The 25,161-nt window shown below is 54.2% G+C and overlaps 1 protein-coding gene across 1 annotated transcript in view; it reads right to left on the bottom strand.

The window, feature by feature from the left end:
* Window positions 1-841: 841 nt before the first annotated feature.
* Window positions 842-25,161, bottom strand: part of ATP2B2 (ATPase plasma membrane Ca2+ transporting 2) — a 406,022-nt gene continuing 381,702 nt past the window's right edge. The window contains 9 exon segments of the mRNA XM_079122219.1: window positions 842-3,957; window positions 12,364-12,546; window positions 14,533-14,640; window positions 14,753-14,964; window positions 17,310-17,523; window positions 19,832-20,023; window positions 20,493-20,599; window positions 24,001-24,088; window positions 24,273-24,452. Of these exon segments, the coding sequence (XP_078978345.1) occupies window positions 3,646-3,957; window positions 12,364-12,546; window positions 14,533-14,640; window positions 14,753-14,964; window positions 17,310-17,523; window positions 19,832-20,023; window positions 20,493-20,599; window positions 24,001-24,088; window positions 24,273-24,452 (1,596 nt within the window). The 3' untranslated portion in view covers window positions 842-3,645.

Below are 25,161 nucleotides of genomic sequence, written 5' to 3'. Positions count from 1 at the left end.
GTAATTACAACGAGGGGAGGGGGATGGCACATGGAGTGACAGGGCCCAGAATTGGGTGGGAGGAGGGCAGAGGGGGAGGTTTTGGCAAATTTTTAACATTACCTCAGAAGAACAACAGGTTGAGAATAACCAGGAAATTTTTTAAAAGCAGAGTGAAGGAGACTTTCCCCACCACATATAAAACATTCCAAAGTGACAGTAAGTAAAATGGTGTGGCTGGTGCCAGAGGAGACACCCAGATGAGAGAGCAGAAGGGGAATTGCAGAAGGAGGCCCAGGTCTACAAAGGATGTCAGTAGCGGTAGAATGGCATTTTAACAGGGTTGGGAAAAGAGGGGCTCTTCATTAACAAGGTCCAGAGTCCTGGCTCCAGAGCAGTCTGGTGTCAGAAGCAGGGTGCCCTCCTTCTTGTTGGGTCTATGCTGTGGCCGGGACACTGGGCCATGATGAGGGTTGATGGAGCAATGGAGGCTGCTCCTGAGTTAGGGAGAGCTCCAGATTGCAGGAAGAGCCCTCCCTTCCCTCCTCCAAAGGGAGGTCACTCTACATCAGGAGCATCAGGAGTCACTGAATGGGTGCCCACTTTTCCCGCATCTCTTTTGCGGTGGGGAGCTTAGACCTCAGAGTTACCCCTGCCACCTTCTCCTGGAGCCCGTGTCTAGAGGACAGGACAGAGGCTGGGTGGTGTAGTCCAAACTAGAAAAGAGTACACATTACACAGTATATATTTACTATGTTCCACTTGATGGTGTTTCCTTTTCTTTTCTTTTGTCCTGAAACCACATCTCAGAACCATATCATGGGAGTCAGAAGAGTCGGCAATTGAAAGCATACCCATTGCATAGTATTAAATGAACAGAGACGGTGAGTTCTTTATTTACAATTATTGTCTAGATAAAAAAATTCATAAAAACAGATGAATGGTCATAAATTATTTACCCCCCTAATGGGGTGATCTGCCAAACGTACCCCATGCTGCTAGATATAGGACGCAGAGTGCAAGCTTTGTATACTACAGTGAGTTGTGACAAACCAACCATTTTCTGTGTGTGTGCGTGTGTGGATGTGTGTGCCAGTGTGAAGAGTGAGGGGGGTGTATGTGCGATCATCCATCCTTCCTGACGAGAGGAGACCAGACGCTAACGTCAGGCCTCCTTGGTGGCTTCCATGGCTCCTCCCATCACCCCAGCTGGGATCTGCTCGGGGTACCCCTCCCATTCGCCTTGCATCCTGGCTCTAGAAGCACAGGGAGCCTGGTGAGCAAGCACGACCATCCTGATATCATGGAATGAGGTCACAGATACATGATTGAACAAAGAAGGGGAAGATGGAAAAACGCGAGAAAGGAAAGCTCCAAAAGAAACCACCATGTTCCAAGGCTGCCCCAAGTTTCACGCGCACGCTGGTCTCTCCTTCCTCGGAGGAGCGAGTGGGCTGGCTTTGGTGGTGTTTATACTAAAATCCAATAAACACATCCGAGGGCTGTCCCCCAACACTGGGGGTTTTCCTCTGCTGGATACATTCAGAGAGATTTCTTCACGACACTCAGGCAATGCTCTTTTGCACAGAAGGTCCTTCTTATAGAAAGATTTTGCCAGGTGGGATGGGCTGACTCTGAACCCCGAAGCTGTCAGGTTTTTCCATAGCTGTGCAGACACGGGCCCTCCCAGCTGACTATGGCTCTTTTCCCGGTGGCTCTCATCTTGGTAGTGGAAGAGTTCTCTGGGCCTGGAGAAGGGGCAGGGGCCGGGCTGACACAAAACGACTGTGGGAAGGGTCAGCGTGAGGAATGGACTTTGCAAGCGAGGCGGGAAGTGTTTGGTTTTCCTTGAAGCATGGGACATCATCAATCATGGTATTCAAAATGTCTTTTGCACTGTACAAGTTTATGGAAAAAGATTGTATGCTGAAAAGTCTCAAAGCAAACTTTGTATTAAATACAAAAGTTCTTTTATGAAAAAAGCTGAGACCCACAAAGTGCTTAGCAGTTAAGAGGCCGACAGACAATTAAATAAGCTCTTATTAAGTGGGGTTACTAGTGCTGTTATTGTCTTGGGGGGAAAATAGCCACCTTTTCTCACCTGTGATATGGGAGGGTTTTCAGAATGGCTTTCGGTCTGGGGAAGCAAGACTTGCTGTTACAGGTTACAGTATATATTGTGGCTAAAGGAAGACAATTTGGTTTAAAAATCACACTGAATACATCTCAATATACACATCATAAGGTTCATTCGGATCTAAATAGTGCAGAGAAAAAGGCTATTCTTCTTCAAAAATAAAAATAAAAGCAGCAAGCCATACCGATCTTCATCCAGTGTGCCAACAGCTCATATGCTGCCATTTATAAAGAAATAAACCTCTAAATTACTAACTAAAAAAAAAAAATCAACACAATAGCATTTATAATATTTCAACACTACCTCAACCTCTGTGCAGACAGTGCCAAAGACAACCTATGTTGGAAATGCTCTTGGTAAACTCAAGCGAGTTTCATTGAGAGAAAAGTCTTGAACCAGTGCTTTGACATCCTTGGGCTGGGACAGCCACTGGTGTCGCATACCCAGGAAACCTTCTCTCCTCTTCTCCCTTTGTCTACGGAGCATGTGGCTGAACACCTTGGGATGGATCCTTGGTAGCATTTGGCTTCTGCCTGAGCTTCCCACGGTAGTGACATCATTGAACGGAAATAGCAGGCAAAAAATCAGAGCATGGCTATTGTAAAACATCGAGGATGCAATCCAGGGGAAGTGTCTGTTGGGCCGAGCTATTTTTATAGCATCTCAGCCACCAGTGTTCTTGAACCGTACAAATAGCCAAAGACGTTATCTACAGGTTTGTAAACAAATTACATTCTTCTTTTAGGACATAAATAAGTTAAAATAGAGCAATTTAAGCAGAAACAAGGCAACATGCCGGCAAAGAAACTTTATATATCCATGTATATATATTTATACATATATATATATCTACCTATCTATATGGACGTATACAGTCTTGGAAAGTATACGTTGATATAGATACAAAGAAATGGATATAATCTTGTGAGTGTCTATGAAGTTCTTCGGTTCCATTGGTGCAAATCTACTAGGCGAGTTAAGCTCTGCGATTTCAAAAAGTTATTAAATTAATCTATACAACTGAGACCATGCTGCGCAAGCATTTCAAAAACTCACAGACCAGTGGATTGGATAAATAGTCTCAGAAAAGAGTCCTGTTTGCAGTTCCCGCCTAAGAAAACAAACGAACAAAAAAACCCTCCCCCTCTCCAACCCCCCCCCAAAACCAAACAAGGGGAGGATCGAAAGTGTCCAGTACATTCATGCGGGGGACGTGGTGGCCGGGCGGGTGCATGGCTGGTCCATGTCTGGGCGGAGCCAAGAGGGGCTCCTTTTGGGAAAACTGCTCACTCCTCCCAGAGGCCCCCGGAAACCGGCCTTTGCCTCGAAGTGAAAAATTGTTCAAACAGCATCGCAGCCAGAGAAAGGTCTGTGGGTGGAAACGTCGGTTTTCTCTCCAGTATTTGGTTTCCTGGGGTTGCTCTTTGCTGCGTGGGTGAGTCGGATGCCTGGAGGGGTGGGTGCCCGGGAGCGGAGGCAGCGGGTTCGTGAGGGCGGGCCGGCGGGCGGGCGGGCAACAGGGTCCTCAGCTAAAGCGACGTCTCCAGGCTGTGGATGGGGCTCCCTGGACTTGAAGAGGTAGCTGATTTGCTCGTGTCGGTCGTCAGGTTGATCCCGCTGTCGATGGCGCTGTTGTTCTTGTTGAGCGATGACGGCGGGCTGGAGTTCTGCTTGAGCGCGGCATCTTCTTCCAGGTCGGTGTCGTCGATGAGGGGGATGTGGGGCTGTGAATCTTCGATCCGGAATTCAGGATGAGCCATGAAGTTATGGATGGAGGTTCGAGACTCGGGCTTTTCTAACCCTTCATAGAGAGAGCTACGGAACGCCTTCACGACGCGGATCTGCAAGGGAAGCACAGGGCTCAGGAGCAGCCCTGGGGCCTGCAGGCTCCAGGGGCTCGGTGGACGGGGTGGGAGCAGGGCGAGGGCAGCAGGCGGCTGCAGTCCACAGTCGCTGGGTGCTATGCGCATTGCAGGGAGGGAAGAATGGCAGAGGGCTAGGGGATATGCATCCATGAGCTGGTTTTTAAAAATGGCTTTGATTTTGGTCAGAACTACTGTATTAGGACAGGAGGGGTCATCGAGCACCATAAAGAGATGCTGGGACACAGTGGTGAACAGAAGCATGGTCCACTCCGACGGGCACCCCGACCTAGTGAGAGACTGAGCCTGGTTAACTGGACAGCAGAGGTTCGACCATGCAGAAGGGGACTGGGGCAGGGGGAAGAGAGGAGGAAAGAGGAGAGGTGTTTTTTTTTTTTTTTTTTTTTTTTTTTTTAATCTTAAAAATAAACCAAAAAACCCAAAAAACCACACACGGTTAAGAAACCAAACCACATGGAACAGATTATGTGTCACACAGTAAAGGAACAGGAAGGAGAGATGGCTGGATGAGTGGGGATGGGAGAAGACACAGGAGGCCAAACAGAGAACGGGGACATCAAACCCAGGCAGCAAAGCGGACTGAAGCCAACTCAGGGCTTTCTGAGGCGCAGAACAGAGGCAGCCAGAAAGCACGAAGGAGCCGCAGACCGGTGACATTCAGGGGCAGGGGGCATGCCTCAGCGGGTCGGGAACCACACGGCACACACAGACGGACACACGGCTACACTTGGAAGCCTGGACAATGTGAACGGAGGTTGTTTGTACCCAGCGTTTCTTTCCTTCATGCATTGGGAGGTAAACACTCGAGTATAGACTCACAGCCCTGGTCAGTCAGTGGAACTTGCTTTGTTGGGGGGGGGGGGAGTCCCTTGTTTCCTGGGGTGTTTGTTCATTTCTTTGTGTTTTGAAAACACAAGACCAAAAAATGAGGCCAGAAGCAGATGGCCACACCCATCTGAGGCTCAGCCTTCTCTGAGGACTGGAAGGAGGTTGTCATTGGGTCTTCAAGGACAGTGGGTGGGGACTTGGAAGCAGGAAGATCCAAGTGTGGGTCTTGGCTCTGCCACCTTTTGTGCCTTGGCTACCTCTCTGGTCATGCTCTGTCCTGCCTCACTGGGTGCAGAGGGGCAGGACCCTCGCCTGGGAGAGAGGGGTCCTCTCTCTGGGCTCCTGGAGAGAACACCTCAGGGGACTGACGGGCCTCGGGACAAAGGTGCCTCATGTTCTCTTCCCAGCCCCAACTCAGAGCAGAGTGAGAGGGAGAAAACACAGCGGCTGGGTGTGGATTGTGTCCAGGGCTGTGGGGCCAAGGAGCAGGGCCTTGGCCGACACCCCCAGGCCTACAGGGAAGCAGAAGACCGCAGAGACGGTCGTGGGGAGGCCCTGGGAGTCCCAGACTGAGCTCTTGGCTAAACCCAGGGCTGACTCCGCGGGGGCTCTGTGGGGAGAGCCTGCTCCATGGAGGTGAATTTTCTGGGTGCCTCTGGTTGGTGAGTCTAAGTGTCATAACTGAGGCTCATTTCCCTGTTTCAGAGGGGAGGATTTCTACAGCTCATGCGCTGCTCTGCCTCCTGCAGACGGCGCGCAGGGAGAGTCAGCTCGGGTGGCGCAGTCGTCCTTCTTGGTCTTGGACAAGGCCACGCAGTTTGGCTCTTCCCTCTCCTCTGGAGTTTTCCTCCTTGCTGTCAGCCATCTCTTAATGCTGACTTTCACTTGTTTTCCAAAAGAGCATCTCTCTCTGTTCTTGTGTGCTATGGGCTGGAGACTCCAGAAGAAGGCAAGCAAGAGTCCACCAGACACTGCATCAGTGCCGGCATTTCGTGATGGCCACCTTGGCTGCCCTGACTTCCCTATTTGTGGCTCTGCAGAGATTATTCATACTCAGATCTCTGGATATAAGGGCTATTACACTTTGACTGAGAGAAAACAGTGGAACAGAACCAAAAAAGGCCTCAGTTTTCTCGCCTGTGAAATGGCCACGGTCATTGGTACTGCCCTAGTGCATGTGCGTTCTGAGGCCTCTGCAATGAGATGCTGGCTGGAAGACCTGGTGCATGTGTGGGGGAAGGGGATGGTGGCAGGCCCCTGTCATGTGACTGACAACAGAGGGGACGACACACAATGAGATGAGGCCCCTCCACCCTCCCCCTGGGATGGAGACAACAGAAAGAATGAACTGCTCTGGACAAGACTGTGGGGACAAGACTTTTCGGGACACCCGCCACGGCCATCTCAAGTCTCCACTTCGGTTCTCTCTGTGGCTGAAATGGAAAAATATATATATACGGGAAGAAAAAAATGCTCTTCCATCTCCCCTCCCTGCCTACTGTGGAGATGGGACTTGGGGGCAGAAGCCAAGTTTGGGCACAGGGACCAGGAAAGAGAGGAAGGGCCCAGTGTGCAGGATTCAGCTGTTTGGCTTGGTCAGCACAGAGTGCCTGGCACTACAGGAGGGCTCTGGGGGAATGCACAGGCCCCGCTCTGTGATGCTTCCGGGGTTCCACATACTCGAATGTTTACCCGGCTTCAAGGAAGCCAAGAGTCTGGGATTGATTCACATTCATTTCAGGCTCAAGGTTAAAGACTCACAACCTGTTTTAATTTCACTCTCTCTTGCTGAACTCTGTGTCCAGGGTTCTCTAGCCCTCTAGGGAAACAAACACATGGCATATTCAGACAGCGGAGAGGTCTAAGGCCCCCCACCCAGAAGCAAGCCATTTTCTCGCCAACCCAAGGTCACACTAAATGAGTTACCAATGCTAACGAGAGGTCCAACTTTCTGTCCTTTTCATTATCTTGGTTTCTCTTCCTCACTCCACACTCCTTGCCCTAGCAGTCCTCAAAACCAGGAATCTGAAGGGGAGGCAGGGACAGATGGCGCCCTGTCTGTCTAGTGAGGTGTGGTGTCCCGAATGTGGCCTGGGCCTGGCTCAGGAATGGGTCTGAAGGAGCAGGACATTCACTGGTGAACATGGAACCTACTACAGACTTGCTCGGGACAAAGGTGGCTTGAGATGAGTTAGGATTTGAGGGGGAGAAGAAGAGGCTGTGCAGCTTGGTGTTTGGTGAACGAGCTGAATAAGGTCCTTGTCTCCTTGAATGGTTTTACTAATGACACAAAAGAAAAGGTGAGAAGAAAGTGCAGAGGTGTGAGAGGACTCAGCTTTCTTCCTGATTGTGAGGGCTAAACTGAGGGAAGTCAGGTTTTGTCTCAGTCCCTGCCAGGCTGGGGGACTTTTCCCAGTGACCCTGTGGGTGTGGGCACAGGCTGTGGATGGAATTCAGCCTCCATGCCTCCAGATCCATGCATTTGTCTGGGCAGTGGTGTGATGTGATGGGACAGTGAGGGACTGTGGGGACAGACCTCCTGCTGCTCCCTCGCTGTGGGTCTCTGCTATGGGTCTCTGCTATGGGTCTCTGCGGTGGGTCTCTGTCAGTGTCTTTCTCTGTTCTGTTAACAAGCTGGTAGACTGTCCTTTCTTCCTAGTCATTTTGTGACAGGGCCTTGCTTAGTTGCCCAGGCTGGTGGTCAACTCTTGGTGGCCTAGAGATAGTGGTCTGACTCCTCCAGGGGCACACAGACCCCAACTCTTTTTGCCTCAGCAGGCATATGGTGCCATCTTTGGCTGAAGAGCCCCCAGCGTGCAGATCCTGCTGTGAGGTGGGGGCAGCCCCTCTCCATCCACCCAGTGGTGTGTCCTGGCCACCTGGTTCAAACCACCCTGTGGGAAGGAAGCATCTGGCTTCTCAAGGGACCTTGCCTCATACCTGCAGGGTTCTCAGAGTGCTTGGGAATAGAGGCAGGTGACTTGTTATGGAAACTATTCAAGCAAAGGACTAGGGGATATTTGCTTAGTGTTTGCATTGTGACCATCATGATCAAATGTGTATGTTGACACTACAGAGGTTGTGATCCCTCTGGGAGCCAGTGCCCTTGGGCAGGAAGATGGTCAGGTTCTTTTTGGGACCCCCATGCCCAAAGAAGGGTCCCAGAAGGGACCCAGTTATAGGCTGGACTCTAAAACAAAGGGTAGGAATGTGAGGTTCCTGGGACAGCAGCAAAGTGGGGTTGGGTGATGGGCTTGGGTAAGGGACCTGGTGTGACCAACCCCACTGGGGCTTCTGGGACAATGAGGGGTCAGGGATGAGGACTAGCAGGTCAGCTTTGGGACAGCCTCTGCCTCGGCTTCCTTTCAGAGGCTTTTTCCAAAGTTGAAGTCGGTTGGGATAAGGGGGACTGATCTGGGCTGGAGGGAGATCAGCTTAGGGACAGGAGGTTAAGGGTGGGCATAAATGGACATTTGTCTGAAGGGACAGTGCTTTCCTGGGACTTGTCTCCTTGAATAGTTTTACTAATGACACAAAAGAAAAGGTGAGAAGAAAGTGCAGAGGTGTGAGAGGACTCAGCTTTCTTCCTGATTGTGAGGGCTAAACTGAGGGCTAAGCTGAGGGATTAAGCCCGGGAAGGTCTGCCAAGGCTCCGTGGGTGCCTAGGAGTGTTGGATGAGCTCTGTCCTGGCTGGTGTGAAGTGCTGTGCTTCAAGAAAGAGGCTGAAAGAGTCTGGGCAAGGTGGCACACACCTGTAATCTCAGCGGCTAGGGAGGCTGAGGCAGGAGGATCTCAAGTTCAAGGCCAGCCTCAGCAACTTAGCAAGACCCTAAGCAACTTAGTGAGGCCCTGTCTTGAAAAAAAAAAAAAAAAAAAAAAAAGGGGCTGGGGATGTGGCTCAGTGGTTAAAGGGGATGGGAAAAGAACTGAGCTTGCACCCAGAAGTCACAGTCCTGGCAATCAGGGTCACCCAGAGCAATGCTAGAGTCACCAACAGGGGTGTGTCCATGCCGGAACATTTGGCGACTGCGCTTCCAGACAGGTGGTATGCTGCGCAAGGCCAAAGCAAAGCAGCTGCAGGCACAGGAAGGCTAGAAAAGTCACCTGGGTGGAGGCCACCTGCTGAGGTAAGGGCTCTGTGGTCTGAAGACCAGAGAGGATGGGACCAGAGAAAGCCTGGCAGTGATCTCCTAGTGACAGTACCTCCTGGGAATGTGACTCAGACACCATCTGCTCACATACGTCTCCATGTCCCCTGGCGTATCTGGTCACCCCATCGCTATGTTTTTGTGCTAATGAATGAACAGATTCTGCTTCCTTCCTGCAGTCTTGTGAACTGGGCAGGAGAGCATCACAGAAAGACCATGGGACATGAGCACAGGCCATAGACAGGATCAGGCTCTTTGCGGGCATAGTGGAATAGCTCCCACACCACACACAAGTCCCTTCCTGCTTGTGGAGGGGTGTGCTGTGGCTGTCGTGTTTTGGATGGGAGGTAGAGGCACTCTCTGAAACATCAAGAGATAGGCCCGGAGTCTGTTTCTCATCAAGGAAGCCAAGCCTGGCAGAGATGACAATGTGTCAGTTTGGGAACACTGGAACCAAGGACTGCGTGAGTTTAGGGGTCCAGCTGGAGACAAAACCAGGGAGGCAGATGGGGAATACGGACTGACTCCTTCTGGGGCCTAAAGTCATGGAGAGGCCCCGGAAAGCCAGAGATGAGAGATGAGGGGCTCAGGTCAGAAGGGGTGGCGTGAGGAGAGGAGGAGGGAGATGAAGGAGGGGGCCACAGTCCCAGGCTATCCCTCAGATAAAGAAGGGAAGGATGCCAAGGTTAGAATTGCTCCCTCCGGTCTGCTGCACGCAGGTGAGACGTGAGGCATGCCCCAAGCTGATGGGTCAGGAGCCTTGTCCTTTTTAAGAAGGGGTCAGAAGGTCGGTGCATCCCAGCTTCTAGCAGGGGAACAGTGGGAACGGTGTTTGTGAGGCCCCTGGTGCCATCATAGGGCCAGGGGAGGGACAGTCTGGAGGGGAGATTTCAGAATTTGGGGACTCCTGACTGATGGTGGCCTCTGACCTGCAGTGACCTCTTGACTCATCTGTCCCCCTTGGTCATGACTCCCAACACTAGTAGGTATTATCTGATGACTTGACCTCTCTCTTGGTGGGGTCCCACTCTGACCCCCGAGGGGCTCTTAACCCTTGACCCACAGTACCCCTTGCTTGACTCTGACTACAAGATTGTGACCTCCAAGTCAACTCTGACCCTTGTCCTCAAGGGCTAGGCTTTTCCTGACAAAGTATGACTAGAGCAGGGGACACTCTGTGGCCAGCTCTGTGACTGCCTGTTCTGGCCTCTATGACTGTGGTGGACGGGACCAAACCCTCCTGACTGCTGGTGATCCTTTGACTCAGACCTCTGGACCCCCCGACTGACTGGTTGTGACCCCCTGGCCCCAGCTGACCCTGGCTTGCTAAGTGACTGGCTATGACCTCCTGACCAACTGGGACCCACTTCAGTGGCAGTGACCCTTCAGCCCCCTGGGCCTGACAGTGACCAGCTGCCCCCCATGTCCTCTGGCACCCCGGCCCCTGCCCGCCCCGGGGGCTGGCGTTGGTGGCGCCAGCAGAGGCGGTAAGGAGTCACACTCACGCCCAGCTGCAGCAGGAGGAAGGCTGGTCGGAGAGGAAAGAGCATTGGACAACGACACGCGACTAGGGCTAGAGAGATTGGCTACGTCCTGGCTCTGGCTGGTGACGGAGGACTGTCTCCGCAGGGCCCCCTGAAAGGAGGCCCCGCTCTTGAAAGTATTGACTACTTCAATCTGCAACGGAGGAGAGAACGAGACAAGTTGCGAGAAGAACAGACACGACAGCTACACAACTGACAGGCGCAACGTCACGAGAACAGCTGCAGCCATGGCGACAATGACAGCGTCACTTAAATCAAAACAAAAATACCAGACACACTCCAAGGCTCTGAAAGATGTCTGCTCAGCTCCAGGCCCATCTGTAGGCCCCAGGGTCCCCGGGAGGACACAGGGTTCTGGCCTTCCCCCATACTAGGGGCTGGGAGAGGCTGGGGAGGCTGGGTAAGCGTGGTGTTTGGCAGGAGGAGCTGCTGCTTAGCCTTCCTGGGCCAGGCCTGGCGCCAGAGTGATGTGGTGGGGGCCCTGGGGTGGGCAGACCTTGGTCCAAATTCTGGCTCTTGTCACTACTAGCTAGGTGACTCTGGGCAAGTTCCCCCTCTGAGTCCTGTTTCTTGTCCTTAAGAAGGGGCAATGCCATCTACCTGGCAGGCTTATCTGCAAGTGGCAAAAACCAGGCCCACATTAGTGCTTGGGAAGAGACTGGCACAGGAGGTGCTCTGCTTGTGCCCACTCGAGAGACTACATTCTTTGCTTCCTCCCGCAATCTGGAGATCTGCAGGGTAGTGACAGCAGGGCTGGAGCCACGGAAATGTCCCACCCCCACAGGAAGTGAGGTCACTGGGGTTCCGGTTAGGGAAGGAGAGCCCAGGCCTGTTTAGGCAGCTCTGGGTCTGAAGCCCACTCCCTGTCCTGTCCTGGTCATGCCACCTTAGCAGAAAGGGTCATCTCATGGCCTTAGTGGCTTCTAGACCTGGGGAGGCAGACCCACCTGTTCTCTCTCTCTCAATGAGATGAGGTTGGGGATGGGCACCGTGGGATGAGAAGCAGCCCAGGGGAGGCACCTGCTCCACGGGATAGAAATGAAGTTGCTAGCCCACCTCTGGAGACCAAGGAGAGGCCAGTGGCTCTGCCAAGCTTTCCCAGAGTGTCGGGGAGGGATCAAGATGACCTTCCTAGCTGCAGTGCCTCTCAAGTCAAGAGACCTCTCTCTTGGTTTCTTGGTCCCCTTTTGACCCTGACCTCACAGAGTAGTGACAGCATGCCTGTACATAGCTTCTGACTGGGGGTGGGGGCTGTGTGGGGGGCATGGTTATTACATGCCACATGGGACTCCCCACATGTGTACCTGGGGAGGGCAGCCTTTGCTCCCCAGAACCTCCTTGACACCCAGTGGTGGGTCTGGGGTGTCTGGAACCTCTCATGGGTGGAAGATGTGCATGGGGGCATAAATGGCTCACCTTGGGGTCCTGAGAAAACCTGGGGCAACCCTGGCCTATAGCTTTCACCCAGCCTTGACCTGCCCCTCATTCCTCTCACTCCCCTCAGAGCTGCCCCCTCCACCACCCTCCCAAGGGACTTTCCCTGGAAACCCAGGGTGGGAGTGACCCCTAGGACATCTCCTACAAGTCGAGGTGTGATGGAGTCTTCCCAAGGAGGCTGCTCCCTTGCAGCAGCATGAGTGTGCAAGTGGCTGGTGACACGGGAGGGCTGGGCTGGGGTCCTGTGGTGCACTGTGGTGCCCTGTGGTGCCCTGTACAGGGCGCCATGGAAGCCCCCAGGCCCCTCTGTGGCCACCCTCAGTGCCAGAATCAGCCCTGGGGGCGGCAGGCACACACTGGCCACCACATGCCAGCCAGGCCCGGGCCCGCCTGGGGCTTCCTGTACCTGTGTCTGGATCCGATTCAGGCCACGGAACCACAGGATCTGGCCGCGGCGCAGCTCCCTCTCGGCGTGATCGATCTCCTCCACGTCCTCGTTGAGCTCCTCCTCGGGGATCTCCTCCTTCTGCGTAAGCCTGCCTGCCTCCTTCAGGAACTTGAGCCTGCTCGTGGGAATGGTGGCGATGACCTGCAAGGGACACCACCCGACAGGGGGTCAGGGCAGGCTGTCCTTCCAGCTTCTACTCCACTTCCTCTCCCTCTTCTGCTAACCCGCTTATCTAGCCCCAGGACCCACTCACTCCTTAACCCATCTCTCCCTTTTACAAGTTCTTGTTAACTTGCCTTTTAACTCACTCGTCTAGAGTCTGGGGCACAGTAGGACATCTTGGCCTTTACAAGTTGCATAAATGTAACTTGGAACACAGCAGACTGTGCTGGTTGTGTAACCTGGGCAAGTCAGGTCACCCCTCTGAGCTTTGGTTTTCCCATCAGTGAGTGTGGAGCCAGGCATGTAAGTTGCTGTGGAGAGCTTTGCCTGTGGCTGGCCCTCAGGTCTCCTGGGTTCATTCCCCCTGACGTCACCGGGTCATGGGATCCCCAAACCTGGGGAATGGAGGCATAGATCTGGGTAGCCTGGCTGGGGTCAGCCAGTTTTGGACTGGGAAGGCAATACAGGGAAGGGACCTCCTTCTCCACCTAGAAGCCTTCCCCAGAGGGCTCGTCTATGGGGCTGGGGCTTGAGAGTCAGGCTGAGGTACCAGATGTAGACCCCCTAAATCCATAAGGACAGACCGGGGCTGACTAAACACTCAGCCTAAGGGGTCCCTGGGAGTTTAGGGTTAACACTGTCCATTGGTATTGCCCTTAGTCCTCATGCATCTGCTCCTCCAGATACTGAGAGCTTAGGGTGTGGGCCCCAGTGTGATAGAGATGGCCTGGTCCCAAGGGGTGCCCAGAGAAGGGAGTTCCTAGGTCAAAATAGGTCTATCAACTTTCCAAAGAAGTTCCAAATTTTAAAGAAATTCTTCTGAGATGAAACTCCTGGGTGTGGTAGTCATTTTGAAATGAAACCAGTAATTCTAGCCTGAGGCAGGAGGGTTACAAGTTGAAGGTCAGCCTGGGAAACTTAGTGAGACAGCCTGGCTTGAAATTAAAAAAATAAAAGGTGCTGGGGATGTAGTTCAACCACAGTTCCAGAACTACTTATAAAATAAGAACAAAAACGAACTACTTTCTTCTTTATCTTTTGGTTAATTTTTGTCATTGACTTCTTACTCTAGCTTGGGGACAGCCATGAAGGAGAGAATGATGTTAGAGGCCCATGGGGTCCCCACTCCTTGGGTGTCTGAGCACCTTGGAAATCAAGCCCTTGGGTCCAGGATGGGCTCTGGATACCTCCCTAGCACCTGGGTGAGGAGCAAGCTGTCAGAGTTGTGATGTGTGTGTGTGCGCGCGCATGCATGCGCATATGTGCGTGCACACGTGGATACACCCAATGTTCATGTGTGCATGGAACTCAGGCAAAGATAGGGGAAGGGACTGGCAGAAGAATGTCCTGGGGTCAGAGCTGGAGGGGCCACCAGAGAGCATCCCCAAAGCCAGGGAAGATCTCCTGCAGCCCCAGGTACAGCACTGCATCACACCGCGACATGGCAGGATTTGTCCCTCTGAGTCCTCTGAAGGAGACTGCTTGGTGCCAACAGGCCATCAGCACCACTGACTAATCTCCCTTTTCAACACACTGGCTTCGGGCCCTGAGCCTTGGCAGGCCACAGCGTCTAGCTAGCACTTAATAACATTGTGCTCATGACATTAAATTTTTTGTTAGTTTCTATTTATGGCAAGTGACTGATTTTCTAGTCATGTTAGTAGCATTGCCTTTTAAAGTAAATTTGTTAAAAAAAATCCTGAAGTGATTAAAAATATTAATAACAGAAGCAATGGTAAATAATACAAGGCAAAATTCAGAGTGGTGGTAGGCAGATGTCTAGTATTTGGGACCTGGACAGGCCCCCACTGCCCAGATGCCCAGAAATGGCAAGGGCCTCACCTGGAGTGGGCAATGAGTCCATGACAGAGCAAGGACCCGTTCCTGGCGACTCATGGATTCCCTGTCCAGTGCTCCTCCCATTCCCCTGCAGACAGGCACCTCCTGCAACCCACTGGAACCCACCTGGCCCCAGACGAGCTCTCCTAACCCGATGAATATGCACCACATCCACTGGTCCAGCTGCAGCGGCGAGCAGCTGAAGGGCTTCCCTCCAAACTGCACGATCACTATCTGGAGGTCAAAGGGAGCAGAGACACAGAGGGGACAGGCCCTCAGCAGCTGGCACAGAGGGCGGGGTGCTCACTGCCCAGCCCAGCCCAGATTAGGGCAGTGGCCTGGTTACCTGGATGGCGAAGGTTCCCAGCACAATGGTGCAGAAGATGGGGTTCCGGAAGATGCCATCGAAGACGTTGCGCTCGCCATGGATCTTGCGGGCATTGATCTCATTGAAGAGCTGCATCATGACGAAGGTGTTGAAGATGATGGTGTAGTGCTCCGAGGGTGGCGAGTGCAGGGGCGCGTTCCTCCCGCTGTCGATCTGGAACATCTTCTCGCCTGCCAAGCCGAGAGGGCAGGGGCTGGGCACGGCTGGAAGGGCAGGGTGCAGCCCACACTGCTGCCTGGTCAGTGAGGGAAGGGTCAGCAAAGCCCTTTCTCCTCTAGGGGTCAGGGGCCAAAGGCCTTGGGGAGCTGTCTTCCACCTTTCCTGTGGAAAGCTGAGAAAGGTGGAATGCCAGCTTCGTTACCAGGTGACACTGCATATAAGAAGTGACCCTAGACTGGCAAATGCATCTGGACTGGGAGGACAAGAACACCTGTGGGAAGCTGCTATGGTTTGCCAGTGTCCCCCAAAGGCTCATGTGATGAAGGCTTGGTCCTCAGCCCATGGTGCCAGTGGAAGGTGGTGGAACCTTTAAGAGGTAGAGCCTAATGGGAGGTCTTAGGGCCCCTGGGATGTGTTATCAAAGGGTATTCTGAGACCCCAACCTCTTCCTCTTCCTCTCTTTCACTCCCCGCCCCCCCACCCCCCACCATTGGGCAGTTTCTTCCAGCGTGTACTCCCTCCATGATGTATTTCCTCACCACAGGCCCAAAAGTAATAGACTGACTATTGACTGAAACCACCAAAACTGTAAACCAAAATAGACATTTCCTCTTTTTAAGTTTATTATCTCAGGTATTTTGTTACAGCAACAGAAAGCTGACTTAACCCAGAGGTCATGGATTTGAGCTTCCTTGAAAACTCTGCTTCTTGGAACTGAGCATGTCCCTTGCTGAGACCTCTGGAAGCTCATGGGGCTGTTACAAGAGATCTCAATTCTTATGTGGAGTTGTGGGGGTTCTAGGCTGGGGTGGCCTTGGAATCATCCCTTGGCTTCATCCTTTCACATCTGAGCGGTTGCTTGGGGTGGGGAAGTGGTCCCTAGATTGCTATATGGATGCCTTTTGGTGACATGTCTAATGCAATCTGTATCATTTTGTAAAACCTCATGCCAGGAAGGTGGGTAGAAGGTATCCAGCCAAACTCAAGAACAGCAGGTAATGAGGTTGGGTGGGCTAGGGTGGCAGGCAGCCAGTTCTCCCTTTCTCCCACCACTTTCTCCTAGTGTCTCAAGGTTTTCTTTCATGTGGCTTCTGCAGCTTTTCAGGGTAATTTTTACAATAGTAAACTGCATCCTGACAACATATTACTTTCCAAATCTACAGAAGGTGATTGCCCTTTCTGGACTGGGACCCTTGCCGCACCGCCATGCACACTCTGGGCATTGGAGGGCACATGCTCATTAGCACTGAAAAACCATCTCCAGGCTGGGGATGCTGCGCTGGCCTGTCTTTGTGACCATGGGCCAACTCCTTCCCCTCTCTGGATTAGAGACCATGACCAGGGGTAGGCTTTGCCATGATTATCTCTGAGGCTTCCCAGGAACCAGGCCACTCTTAACCCCAACCAAACCTGATTCTCTTCCCAGGTTCCTCCTCAGACTGGCTGTACGTCCTTAGGTAAGTCACCTCACCTCTGTGAGCCCTGGTGTCCTTGGAAATAATGGGGAGGGGTCAAGGTGCTATAATTTGGATTTAAAGTGTCCACCAGAGGCCCATGTGTTAAAGACCTGGTCCCCAGGGTGGTGCTCCAGGGAGGTGGTGGAAGCTTTGGGAGATGGAGCCCTGTGAGAGGCCCTTTGGTCACTAGTGGCATGTCTTCAAAGGGGAACATGGGACCCTGGTCTCTTCTGCTCTCTCTGCCCCCTGGCTCCTGAAGTGATCAGTTTTGCTCCACCCCATGCTCCTGCCATGAAGTGCTGCCTTGCCATTAGCCCAGACAATGGGGCCATCTGACCATGGGCAGGAATCTCCAAAACTGTGAACCAAAAAAACCTTTTCTCTTATAAGTTTTCTCAGGCAGTTCATCATAGTGACAGCTTTCTAACACAGGAGCAAGGGCGCCTGCCCCATGGCGCAGCTGGAAGTCCTAAACAAGGCAGCCTCAGTGGAAGCATTGTGCAAGTGGGCTGGCAGTTACACAGATGAATCCATGAGGACGCCTTCCCTGGGGCAAGGAAGGTGCTGGAAGAGGTCAGGGAAGGGGCCCCGGCTTGGATGAGCTGACACGAAGTGCATTCACCAACCTGGATCCACCTTGTGTGATGCACACTCAGGCCTGGGAGTGGACATCTATGGAAAAAAATCCTAGCTTTGGGCTTGGCCAGGCCTGTGACAGGGACAGGCTCTGCTCGAGGCTCCCTCGTGTGACATGTCTCATGTAAAGTTGAGCAACTTACTTTACCTCCCTAAGCTTGAGCAAAATAGGAAGGTGGCTGTGAACCCAGATGCCAGGTCTGGGCCATAGTGTCCCTGGAAGGTGGTGACTGGGCCACTGAGGATGTGGGTGGGGGGCTCACCAACGAAGAGCAGGGTGAAGATGAGGGTGAGCTGGTAGACTGCATGGCCCAGGATGTTCTTCATCATGGTCCGTGAGATGAGGGGCTTGTTGCGGCCATAGGGCTTCCTCAGAAGCAGAGTCTCAGTAGGCGGCTCAGTGGCCAGAGCCAGGGAGGCGAACGTGTCCATGATGAGGTTCACCCAGAGCATCTGCACAGCCTTCAGAGGGGAGTCCTGGGAAGGGGCCCAGGGAGAGCACTGTCATAGGAGCCAGCCCCTACTCTGCCATAAAGTGCTGGGTAGGGTGTGGCAGGGGTCTCAGCAGGCTCCTGCTGGGGGCTGTGGGGCTGGCCTGCCCTGTAGGTTCCTGAGCAGGTGCATGGCAGGTTTTCTAAGCTTCTGGAGGACTTCACAGAGCTGCTCACCTCAGCCCTGTCCCTCCACCCTCCTGGGAGGAGGCAGAGCCCCCAAGCCCAACGGCTACCAGCTCCCTGCCTTCTGGTACTCTTAGCTGCATCCCTGCCATTCCTTGCAGCCGCAAGGACATCTCTCCTGGCTCAGGCCAAGCCAGTGCCATGTCTCCAGCACAGCCCGGCTCCTCCCCTTCCTCTGCACCTCCCTTGCTGCCCCTTTTCCCTCAACTGTCAGTGGCTCACATCTTTTCTTTCCTGAAACGTCCACGACCCCTGTCCCCAATTTCGCCTTGCCTCTTATTATCCTAAAAAACATTTTTGTGTTTCTATGACTTTAAAAATGACACACTTTCACACTGGGAAGCTAAAAGTCTCTGGGGATCTCAAAGGTTCCCGCTGTGCCCACTCTGGTGTGAACCCTTCCAGACCTCTCTGACCGGGATGGGATGGCACAATCACGGCACATGGTCGCTGTCTGAAGGAGCTGCAGCTGCTTGTCGCCCTTCCTCCTCCTGCCCAGCAGGCCTCGACCACAGCTGCAGGCTTGGCCCCCCTGTACCCTCCCATGCCTGTCCCTGTCACCAGCCACTCCTATCAGATTAAGCCTCACAGCAGTGTCAGGCCACTCTGGACCCGCCCTCCTGGTCCGCCCTCTCGGAGGGCTCCTCCTCGCTCCTTTTAAAATCGGGTTCCTGTGGCCCCTTCCTGGGTCTTGCTCTCCTCTGCATACCTGTCTCCCTAGCTTCAGGGACCTACCTCCTCTCACCTGGCCTCTGTCCAGCCCAGACTCCCTGTGGCTTTAGCCTCGCCCATCTGGTGGCCATGGAACACAGCCTTCAGGAAGCCCACCCACCCTGACCTTCTGCCTGCAGCCCATGCATTCGCTCGCCTCCTGGGCATTCGTCACAGCCCCTCCTCCTGGCCAGCTCCTGACCTCCGCCCTGGCTCAGCCATCCCTCTAGGGCTTCCTCCTGCCTGTCAGCCTTGTCTGATTAAGTACGCCTCGGGCTGGCCCGCCCATTACCCCTGTCCCCCGTCCCCGGCTCAACTGATAGTTTTCTTGGAACCTCAGTTTCCCCACCTGGCACCAGTTGGTATCCAAGAAGCCTTTCTGTTACCATGGCAGTGTCCCCAAGCTGCCACTAGAGGGAGCTTCTCATCCACAGGCGAGAAGAGAGGACTCTTCTGAGCAGAAGGGAACCCGCTACCCACCCTCCACCCCACAGGGCTCCGACTCTCAGTTGGGGCAGCAGTGCCCATCTTGAGTGTCCCCCTGACTCAGGATGTAACAGAGGGGAGCAGTGTTCCCAGGGTCACGCTGTTGTGGTGGCAGTGCTACATTCTGGGCCTCTGGGGGCTCATGAGGGCAGGGGCTTGAATACTTAGGTGGCTGCTGGAAGGGATCAGGCCTCAGGGGCCGGGGCCACCCCCTGCCCCAGGGCTGAGGGCGCCTACCCTCTCTTCCCAGGCCAGGCTGGTTATAGTACCAGGAGGTGTCAGGAGCAATGGCAGGCACCTCTCCTGCTCTGGGCCTCAGTTTCTGCCTCTGTCAAATGGGAATCATCCCAGTTCCTGCCTCATGGTGAGGAAGCGCTGAGGCTGACGACCTCCAGGTCTTGCTTTCTGCAGGCCCCTGCCTGCCCCCTGCCCAGCTCAGTACAGGGCAGCGTGAGACCCAGAGGAAGTGATCTGGATAAGTGGATTACCACTGCCCGTACTGTCCCCATCCTGCCTCTCCCAACACTCACTGCAGAACCCAGGCCCCCAGGGGCCCTGTGACCCTCTGTCCTCAGCCAGTCACGTGATCCACCTTGGGCCCTGCCCTGGCCTGGCCTCCCTCTGGCCCTGCTTTTCCCACCTCCTGGAGCAGGAGTCTGGCCAGTGCCTGGGCCAGGTAGGTGTGGGTGCCCACTTACTGGGCCACCTTAGTCACGCCACCTCTCTGGGCCTCATTTCCTCCTCTGCACTGGGGCTGGCACCTGCACAGAGACCCGTGCTGTGGTTCCTGGCAGGTGCTCCATTCACTGGTGCCCCAAGCCTGGGCATTCTGACACAGACAGCTTAGGAAGCTCTCAGTGCTGGGGGTCTCTTCCCTCCCCCAGCCTTTGATATGCCCCCCAAAGACCCACCTGCGTGATGCAGGCGCCCGTGAAGGCCACGATTACAGCCACCACATTGACAGTCAGCTGGAACTGCAAGAACTTGGAGATGCTGTCGTAGACGTTGCGACCCCACATCACCGCCTTGACGATGCTGCTGAAGTTGTCGTCCGTCAGGATGATGTCTGAGGCCTCCTTGGCCACGTCTGTACCTGCGATGCCCTGGGGGGACAGGGACAGGAGCCTGGAGGGGTGGCCGGGGGAGGTGAGTGGCTCTATACGGCTGTCCCCACCCCTGGCACATCCTCAGCCCGCTGCAACCCCTCCCCTCCGCCCCCACCCGCAATGGGCCCAGGGCATCAGACCACACGCAGGGACACACACACACAGACACCCAGCCCCAGCGGAGGCCTTGCCCTGGCCCCTTTCCTCCTTCACCCTCCATCTCCCCGACCTGCAAGTGCCCCTCCTTGCAAAGCTCTCCCTGAGCAGAGGGCCTCTTCTACCCTTCCAGGAAGACCTCGGGCCAGGTGGAGGCTCGAGAGCATTAAACGCACACAGTGCCAAAGGGTCAGCTGGGTGTCAACGAGGGGTCCCACAAGCCAGCTCAAGGCTACATAGTCCAAGCCCCCCAAAGTTTGCCTACATGCTCCTGCCAGGTGCTACCCCAGGCCCCGAGAGCGGCTCCTACCATGGCGAAGCCCACGTCAGCCTTCTTGAGCGCAGGCCCATCGTTGGTCCCATCCCCTGTCACAGCCACCACCTGCCGCTGCTCCGTATGTGTGCTGTCGATGATGCCTGTGGGGACAGGAGTATGCTCAGGGGGGCCAGCCCTGAGCCTTGGCCATGGCCTCCTCTCTGGCCCCTGCTCAGCCAGCCCTTCCTGATGTGGCCCCTGCTCAGCACCTGCAGGGTATGCCGGGCACCTGGTTAGCCCAGGGCTGGCCTGAGGTCCTCTGTGGCTTGGGTCCCGTCCACCTCTCCAGTACTGGCTTTGCTTCCTGTAGACTTTGGCCACACTGGCAGCCGCCCTAACCAGGAAAACTGTCATCTTGGCCCCTTCTGCTTATACTCAGGGTCCCCTCTGCTTCTCCAGGGATTTCTGAGGTTCCTCTAGGGTCTTGCCATCTGTTCTGCCAGCACCTTCTCCCTGGGGAGTCCAGCCATACCCAAAGAGGGCATGGCTGGTGACCCCTGCCCTGCTACTCTGACTTTGGCCTCTCTCCAGACACTCATCCTCAATCACACATACAACAAAAAAAGAATGAGCAGATGCCACATAGTCCCAGTGACTAGGGACCACTGGGCCAGTGGAAGAGGGTAGATGAAAGGTGTCATCATCAGGGACCTGTGGAGTTTGTAGGACTTGTCACTCATGGAGCTACCAGGCAGGACAGATATTTAGGTGTTGACCTTGACTCTTACTCCCCACAACAAATGCATCCGCAAGGCCTCAGATTTCTGACTCCAAAATTCTCCTGAAGTCCTTCCTTTGCTTTCTGTCCTGATCTCTGCAACTGGCTTCTCTACCACCCCCTCGCTAACTTGGGGCTACCTCTCCCATGTTCTCCAGGACCTGGTTTGAACATGTCCCCTGTATCCCTAGGAAAAGCCTTTCTCTCACTTCTTCCCTGGGCCTCAGGATAACAGGCAAGAACCTCTGAACCCCCATGACTAGGCCTCTCCACTCTGATCTCCTCTTGCCCCTGGCCACGTACATCGTCCATCTCTTTGCCACATGCCTGGCTCCCACTGGCCCCTGTCCCCATACAGGCTGTTTCCTGGGTTGGATATACTCCTGTCACCCACCTATAGCTTCAGCTCTGATGCCACCATCCCTAGGAAGCCCTGAGGACCCATTGCCCCAAGAGAACCCCACAGCTGCTGCCTCCCCTACCCCTTGCCTGTGCCCTGCAACCAGCAGCTGCCTGTGGAGGGAGGGGATGAGCTCCCTTACTCGGGGCACTGGCCCCTCTAAACTGGTCCCCTCAAGACCTTGCTCCTATGCCTGGTGTCCCAGGAACTGTCCTGAGCTGCTGCCCCACAGCAGCCAGCCCTCTGCCCTGGACCAGGTCTCTCGAAGCCAGTCCCCCAGGGCATGTGAAGCCTCTGTCCTCACTGATTCCCTCAGCCTGCAGAGGGGGCCCCTGGGGAAAGGAGGTGGGCTCCTTTGCTTCGTGGCTCCCTGAGCTGACAGGGGCTTTTCAAAGTCCTCCTCCTGTTCCCAATAGAGCAGAGATCTGGGACAAAACCCTCCTGGGGCTGTCTCTTCTCATTCCAGGTGCAGTGTGACCCTGCCCCGCATGGCCACATCTCCATCCTGGCCCCCAGACCACATCCATCTTCCTCTCCCGCCGGTTTCCTTCCTGGCTTTGCTGTCACCCATCACTCCTGCTCCTCTGGTCACTTCTCCGTGGTTCCGCTGGCAGTCTTGGCTCTTGCCACCACTCATCTGGACGCTCCTGGATTCGGAAGCTCCCCGGCTCTCCCCTCTTGTAATCCCTAGCCAGACCTGGATCTCAGGCCCCACAGTCTCCTGACCTGAGGGCCAGCCACCTCTGGACAGCTCTGCTCGACTCTCAGAGGCCCCAGCTCAGCCGGTGCTACACTGGAAGCACCAGTTTTCCTCAGATCTGTCTTGTCTCCTGTGACTCCTGGTGCCCATGCCCACTCAAAAGGCACTGAGCCTGCAGCAGGCCCTCAAACAGGCAGCGACAGCAGAGGTCCTGGGCCCCGCCCCTTGACCCCCTTACACTGTCTGAACACCCTGCTCAGACTGCCATCTGGAAGTGTTTCTCAGATCCCTAGATGGCTGGCTGCCCTGCCCTGCCACCATCACGTGGCACCTATCGCTCTGGACAATCCTGGTGGTCCCTCTACCTCCGGGTCACTCTCCCAAAGCAGGCAGGTTGTTGCCACCCACGTGGCAAATGTCGTGGTCTGCAGGAGGTAGTGCCACCCGCCTCCTCGTCTCCTCCTCTGCGTTCCCTCTTCCAGGGCTCCCAGCAGAGCAACTGAATTTCTGTTCATTCCTCATGTGCTGGGGAAAATTTTTTCTCTGGACATTCCCAGTGTGCTTTCCTTCTCTGCCTGTAGAACAGACCCTTTCCCCTGAACACCCCCCACTTTCCATGCCCTGTGACCTGACACCCTACCCAGCCTGTCAGAGGCCAGAAGCAGACCCCAGAACAGCCTTCTCTGCCACCCATGCAGCTTTTCACTCTCTGCAGGGACACTGCCCATTAGTGTCCACTGCATGGCACCCACACCATGAATTCTAGAGGGAAGGACCACACCCACCTAGATCAGGGCCTGGCATATGATGGGACCTCAATAAATGGTTTTATTAAGAGAATGAGTGAATGAATTGATGAACAAATGAGTGAATTAATAAGAAATGAGCATGGGTTGGAGAACTTTTGCTTCACGATCTGTGCTTCAGGGGTTGTTTCTGTCCCCAGGCTAGATCTGCCTCCATTAATGTCCCTGGGTGATACCTTTGAGACAGGAATTATAGACCGAGGGATGATCTCAGGCAGGAGCCTGGCTCCCACAATCAATTTACAGATGGGAAAACTGAGTCCCAGAGTGGAGAGACTTGTCCACAGCCACAGAGCAGATCAGTGGCGGAGCCAGGCCACGAACCAGGAATACCTAGAACCTGGCCCCCGGGGCTCAGCATGTGCGAGCTGCGCTCTCTCTGGAGGGACACAGGGAGGGAGAAGATTATGGCTTTGGGCCTCATCACTCAGATTGCTAAGCTCAGGATAGGCCATCCCTGAGCCTCAAGATGCCAGGCAGACCAAGGGTCTCAACCTCGTGAGCTCTGGGGCCAGATAGTGATTAGAAGTAGTCTGTCAAACAAGAGAGAGAGCAAGGTCTGTATAAGTCATTCAAACTCAACATTAAAAAGGCCCCACTGGCCAAATAAAACATATCCATGGGCCCCGTACGGTCACAGAGCCATGAGTTTGAGACCCTAGGTGGGCCCAATCCTAATGCTCCTTGGAGGAGTTGGAGGCCCAGCGAAGAAGGCTCACAACCTCCCCGTCGCCTCTGGGCCCTTAACAGGCATCCAAAGGCTGAAAAGGGTGTATGGACTCCCTCCCCTCCTGTCCAGTTGCAGAGAAACACCAAGTGCCAAGAAAGGAGGATCCAGTTTCTGGCCTCAGAATTTCCCATGACCCCCGACATCTCACCTTTGACCAGGGTGTGCTTGTCAGTGGGGGAGGAGCGAGCCAGCACCCGCAGTTTTGGCCAGATCTTGTCAATTCGCTCCTGCTCAATCTGGAGAGGGATGGGGGAGGGAGAGGGTCAGCAGGATCAGGGAGAGAAACTGAGGCTCAAAGGAGAGCCCAGAGGACATTGGCTGGTCTCTGTCTAATCATGCATCACATGGCACCTGTGCCTCCCAGCTCCGTACCCCATCAAGTCTCGTCCCTCCGAGGACCCTCTATCCCGGGCCACGCACCTCCCCCTTCTCGTTGCGGATCCTCCGGTTGAACTCTTTGCCCTCCAGACAGAGGAAGTCTTCCCCGGGATGGATGATACCACACTTGATGGCGATGGCCCGGGCCGTGTTGATATTGTCACCAGTGACCATGCGGACGGTGATACCTGCCCGCTGGCACTTGCGGATGGCTTCCGGGACCTAGACAGGAGGGTAGGAGCCATGGGGGAGGTCACCACCCCTGGCAGGCCCTCCCTGACTTCATGGATTCCAGAGTAAGCCCTTGTAGGCAGCTCCACTGAAAGGGAACTAAAAACCCCACGAGATACTGGTGGCACAGATACTATAAAGGCCATAGCTTCCCTTCCTGTGCCCATGGCAGACATTGTTAATTGATCACAGTATCCTGATTAAACCTGATGTGGGCTCAGAATTCTTGTCAGCCAGAATTCCAGGCAGCCAGCACCTAGTGACCATGATAGTCTCTTCTGAGACCAAACCATTTACTCCCCTGAACTGTGTAAAGACTTTGGAAAGACCCTAAAAACAAAAACAAAAACAACAACAAAAAAAACCACTTTCTCAGATCAGGCCCCAGGCCAGAGTGCAGAGTACCTAACAATACTTGAACTTGAGAAACTTCATCCACAACCTCCCTGATAAATCTGTCTGTGTATTTTCAGGGTTTTTTTGAGGGGGGAATGTTTGCATTTGGAGGCATTTTATTTACAGAATGTGACACTGGATTAGAATAAATCCGAATGACTATGATGTCACTTAAAATAGGACATTTTGCTGAGAGAATAAGGACTGCATCCTGCCTCCTCTGACTATAATGATAGACTGATGTCTGGACCAATCAGGTCAGGTCAGGCCCAGCTTAGCCAATCAGAGGGTGGCAAGGCCCACC

This window comes from Sciurus vulgaris (assembly GCF_902686455.1).
Source record: "Sciurus vulgaris genome assembly, chromosome: 19".
NCBI lineage: Eukaryota > Metazoa > Chordata > Mammalia > Rodentia > Sciuridae > Sciurus > Sciurus vulgaris.
This window is presented reverse-complemented; position numbering and strand designations above follow the sequence as displayed.